Source organism: Rhagoletis pomonella, unplaced genomic scaffold, assembly GCF_013731165.1.
Source record: "Rhagoletis pomonella isolate Grant_MI unplaced genomic scaffold, Rhpom_1.0 Rhpom_scaffold_00004, whole genome shotgun sequence".
Classification (NCBI taxonomy): domain Eukaryota; kingdom Metazoa; phylum Arthropoda; class Insecta; order Diptera; family Tephritidae; genus Rhagoletis; species Rhagoletis pomonella.
Genome location: NW_023458558.1, coordinates 28,226,582 through 28,232,262, shown reverse-complemented (window position 1 = coordinate 28,232,262; position 5,681 = coordinate 28,226,582). Strand labels below are relative to the sequence as shown.

The following is a 5,681-nucleotide window of genomic DNA, read 5'->3' as shown; positions in this document are numbered from 1 at the left end:
TAAGCTTAAGATTTTACGACGGTTAACACGTCTTGTGAATCCCCTAATTGTATATATGAATGTATGTATGTACATATATACAGAACTATCTATTTTGTCTAACAAAGGAACCTGGTACAAGCTCGTTTAAGCTCTATTGAGTTGTCAAGAGGTAATAATATGTCAGGCAGTAGTTTATTTTGGCCCAATCCTACTGCAGGCAGAAGGTATGTACTACGTAGATGTGTAAGCATGTACAGATATTAACATGCATGCATACAGTATAATAGCTTAACACTTTCCATCCGCGTCCTATAAAAATGAGTTCATTGTCCTTTTCATGGACGTACTAAGCAATCATTAATTATTTGTATACAATGGCATATAACTTGTTCCATAATTATACACATACAGTAAAATATGTGCATACATGCATGCGCACAAATATAGATTCATTCGTTGCATCAATTACAATGTTTAGCCGATGATTGTTGTACATGTTGAAAGCATACTTTTAGGCATTAAGCTCTTAGTGAGTGACACATTATTATTGCATGTGATATTTTTGTATTTACTTTGACCCTGTAGGAAATGAGTCAGTCTGGTTGACTGGTCTCACAATCATATTTATGACGAAGGAAGGGCTCATTTTACACTCATAAATTGTGAGACAACAGAAAATTGTTTGAAGGGATAATTCAAATGAAAGCAAATACTTACGAGTGCACGTAAATGTACCCAAATATTAGGTTTTCTGAGGTGATAAAGAAAACCCAAGTGCTGATTAATATATATTTTTTTGGTTAATGGCGCTTCCACCGTTAAAAATTAATGATAATCTCATTAGATGAATGCCAAAGGAAACAAATTATGTGTGAGTGTGTGAGTATGTTTGTTGACTTTATTTTGCAACTTCTATAGCTGCAGGGTCTTTAAGATCTTTTGGAGAAGGGAAAGGACACCGACGTGCGGGGGGTTCTCTTGTTGCATATCTGGTTGCTGCCTTAAATGCGACAGACAAACTCGCCATATGTCCTCATAAAACTCGTACAGCTCATCAAACCTTGAAGTCCAGTAAATTTTTCGCAGAATCTGTAACTCGACTTCTCCAAGGACCGCTCTGATACAGACTTGAATTAACTGGGAAATTGAAAATGATTTAAATTCGTTTTGTGTGCTTCAGACTTTCCATTTGAAAGTACTTACATTCAGTAATAAGCACACCTTTCAAGAAACACCTTATCTTAACTGCATCGGCGAATCAAAAATTGTGTTAAAGACCATTCATTAGTCCAGCGCTGCCAAGGTGGTGCTCTCTAACAGGCTAACCTAATATTCACGCACGCCGCCAAGTTATTGTCAAAAATTTCTCATGCACATGCAACTTGTATGAGATCAACCGAAATTGAACGGCGTGCATATGAAGCTAACTCAATTTCCAATTTTTGTTCTGCGTGACATTTTGATTTGACGTTTCGCTCAATGAAATCAAATGCAAACGCATGCAAGTCAATTTCGGGTGACGCAAAAAAACAAATTCGACGGCATGCGTACCAAAACGCAAGCCGCGAATATTAGGTTAGCCTGTTAGGGCGGATAGGGAGGTGCGATCGTTGAATGAAATTTCACTATGTTATCAACGGGTTGGACATGGATCCTCCAGTGGAACTGTTGCAGGTCATAAGATGCTATTCCCACAGTTGAATCGACCTCGCAAAGGTGGCTAGGTGCATTTTCCAGTACAGCCACTGCAGCCGGAGTATTGTGGCACAAGCGATATTATCGATGGTTTTTGACTATCGAAAACGTCGATAGTTTTGTAAGTACTATCGATAGTTTTCACTCATACCTAAATTATTCAGTAACATAGATATTTCCGAGCGCGGATGCGGCTTGAGGCCAAAAATCGTTGATAAACTTTTGTTCCTCAACAAAAATATAGACATATTTTAGCAATTCTGATCTTATTTTCAATAAAAGTTGTTATGATTAATTTTTGGATTTTTTTAATCAAAACTATCGATAGTACTACAGTCAACATTTTCGACAGTATCGATACTATCGAAATTATCGATGGCCACGACCACCTCTCCAAGCGCGTTGAAAGTGCTCTCAACAACTTTTGCGGAGCCGTCCCCCGATACAATTTTTTGGGAAGTTAATGTAGTTTCAGTGATCTGCGGAAGCAGTGATTGGCGTCAGTTAGCACAGAAAATAAATGACTGCCGTGATTTGTTGTACTCGATAAAAACCGCTTACTGCCGTCATGCACCAAAGAACTGTCAAAAATCCTCAAGAAAGAGAGGGGTTAAAAAAGTGGAAGAGGTAGCCAGATAACGCAATGCTTAGCGCTCCAATTTAGGGACGGCAGTAAGGCGGTTACAGCACCAATCAAGAAGGAGAAGATTAGCTCTCACAGCGGAGTTGGAGAGGTATGAAGTTGGGTAAGGGAGAGAAAGGCGGGGAAGTTGGTTTTCGTACTCAGTTGGCCTCCGTGGAGTGGTGCTTGCTTGTCGGGGATGCCTTATCACTTGAGCATAAAAACGCCACATACCTTGTGGTCTTACTGCCTATGTAACCTACCAGGTTCGCATGAAGCCTTACGCAACAGCCCAGAGCAGGATATGATCAATGATTGGTAGGGTGGTGGGAAAAAATCCGAATCATTCCGTTGCGTAAAACGGGCTTTCGTCGAATATGTGAAACTGAATGTACATATGTATAACTGGAGTGAAATTTATAATATGTGTATTCATGGAAACGCATAAATGCCTCGTAACGTTAGATGTGGATGATTTGGGGCACTCGAGTCGCTTATGACTCTGACTAACATTTTGAATATTTTTTAAGGTTTTTGAAATACAATTTGTGGCGTTTTAACGCCATGCGCGTTCACTAGTCTTAATAATCTTAAGTGGTCTGCATGAATCAGACATCATGTATAGTATATAGCCGTTATTCACACAATTTTCGCAAAATTTATATTTCAATACTTGTCTTACAGGTTATGCAAAATGTGGTGGTGTTGCATTGGAGGAGTGATTTTTTTTTATTCAGAACATTGAAGTCAAATTTGTTAATATCCATTTGCTCTTTATGCTACCCGCCACAAAAACAAAACAACAAGCGTATGTATGTATTTTAAGTCCGCAGCATGTGCCATTCTGCTTCCTAAATATTTTTTGAATTGATTAATACGTAAGCAAGAGCTTAACTAATGATTCAAGGTTTCTGTGATGTATGTTTGTATGTGATGTATGTGGCTGATGAGCAAACGGAAATAAAATGCAAATTAATAGTTTTTGCTGAACCCAACAGAACATAACTAACATGTGCAAGACTTAAAGTAAAAAAAAAGAAATATTAAGGCTTTTAGTTAAATTGGTTAAATAATTTATTTTCTTTTTAAATACTTTTTTTACAGACATAAACAAAAATAAATTTTGCCATAATCTATTTAAATACATAAATCAACTACAAATCACAAGAATTCCTTTATATTTTCTCATACATACAAGTTTTATGAATCAACCATAGAATGCACTGGCTGTTGGCAGATTTACAAATAGATAACTTGCTGGAATATACTTGTACATTCTCATGAGACGATCACCCAACACCGCCTCCAGTGTTTGCTCCAATGTTGGTCCGAGTATGCCGAACAGTTCCCGCCAATTTTGATTAAACAAATCATTGGCGGTAGAGGTGAGTTCCGGCTGGCCGTCGAACAAACGCATGACGTCTATATGAAAATCGCCGATATCGAGGATTTTCGCCTTAAAACTCAAAACCTCGGAGAAAGTGAGATCACCTTCATCACGTAGCTTTGTAGTTAGGTGGAAGGCCAAACGAATTTTGCCTAGAAAGAAATGATAGAAAATGTAATCCACATTGGAATTGGACATAATAAAAAAGTATACAAATTATGTAAAAAACATTAAAGGTGTGACTTCTAACAAACGTAAAATAAAAATAATTCTGCGTTCGTATGGAATAGTAGCTTATGTCGGGAAGCCGGCTTTAGTATATTGCGGCATTCCATTTATTCTTTAAACGACAAGAAATTTTTTGATAGTGTGCGAATGCTTCATTATACTAAAGTCAGTCTTTCGACATAAGCTACTATTCCATACGAACACAGAATTTAATTTAATTTATTTTTTTTATTATTTGTAGTTATTTCATTACACAAAATTTTATTAACTTCCACATCGATGGCTGAGTCGAAGATTTACTTATCTCGGCGGCAAGTTCGAAAAACGACTTATCTCAGAAAGTTTTTGAACAACGCTCTATCCCAGAAATCTTTTCAAGAACGCCATACTTCTCATAATTTGATTGAAAAATGCCCTATCTCGGAATTTAGTTGAAGAACGCTCTATGTCAGCTGCCGATTCAAACTCGCCCTATATCAGTTTATTTTCAATGTATTTTCGTTTGAGATAGGGCGTTTTTGAACCGAATTCTAAGATAGGGCGGTTTTGAGCTGGCTGTCGAGATAGGTGGATCTTCCACTCAGCCATCGATATGTAATGGCAATTGCAACTTACTCGCATCGAATGTACAGTCGCCTTGTCCATTGATATTCAAGCCCAAAACTGAGCCCTTGACCTTGTAATTGCCAACGGCATGAAGTTTCGGCAATTCAAGTCTGGCATCCAACACCAAGGTCTTTTTATCTAAGCTAAAAAAAAAATTAAAATAAATAAAAACACAAAAGAAAACATAGTAGGTAATTCGAAAATCATAAACAAATTTATGTTTCTTATTAAAGTAAGTAAATACGCTTGTTTATGAATACCCACACAACTTTATTCACAACAGCCTCGGTGGCACCGGTTACAACCAAATTCTCCAGAATTGCATCAAGCACAAGCGGTGGAGTATTCTGCTGGACCTTTATACGTTTAATGGTTAAGGGATCCAAGGAACCCAAGTTTAGTCCGGGAATACCTTAAGCGTGAAATAATGAAGCAAAGTTGCGATATTGGAATCTTTTGAAGAGAGGTATACGAGTTTAGGATATAACGTCTGCTTACCAGAAGGTCCCCATCCGGTGAGTAATAATTGGAAATTTTTGGCACAACAGGTATTTAAATTGGCATCGTCATTAAAATCGCAAGGAATTAGAAAATCAGCTATTTATATGAAAAAAATAGTAATTTTTACTAATTTTTAAGATTGTAGAGTACACGTATCAATGCTTACGTTTTTTAGCCAAATGCTTGCTCTCCGTAAATGAAATTTGTACCGTTAGCGCTAATAAAACTGCTAACCCACACAGTTTAGCAGACATTTTTGTATTCTTAGTGAGCACTCGTGAATAGCACAAGAATTACACGAACTTATATTATTATTTATATAAAATTTTCTTAAATAAAATAATTATTTTTGATGCTCACTTATCGTCGCAATATTTAATAGTCTTTCGTGTTTGCTGCTCACAGCTGTTCTAAATTAAGATCGTCGTAAACCTTTAACTTATATATTTGATACTAATTTGCTTTAGAAAAGAAGATTATTGTTTACTTTTGCTTTTTATATGTATTTGTGGTTGTATGTACGTACGTAGTTATGTTTGAATCGAACTTGTTTCCTTAAGCTTAAAACTCGCAAAAAATGATCAGTCAACGTACGTACATACATACATATGTATGTAGATACAAATTGGTATACAGGGTGACTCATCGATAATTACTAAA

General features: G+C 36.6%; 1 protein-coding gene across 1 annotated transcript; it reads right to left on the bottom strand.

Annotated features, from left to right (window-relative positions):
• Positions 1 to 3,432: 3,432 nt before the first annotated feature.
• Positions 3,433 to 5,413, bottom strand: LOC118738454 (protein takeout-like). Its single transcript, XM_036469393.1, has 5 exons — positions 5,188 to 5,413; positions 5,019 to 5,117; positions 4,785 to 4,932; positions 4,530 to 4,663; positions 3,433 to 3,838 (listed from the first exon to the last, which is right to left on the bottom strand). Exons 1-5 carry the CDS (start codon positions 5,273 to 5,275, stop codon positions 3,507 to 3,509), a joined length of 801 nt encoding a protein of 266 aa, XP_036325286.1. The 5' UTR covers positions 5,276 to 5,413; the 3' UTR covers positions 3,433 to 3,506.
• Between the last annotated feature and the right edge of the window lie 268 nt (positions 5,414 to 5,681).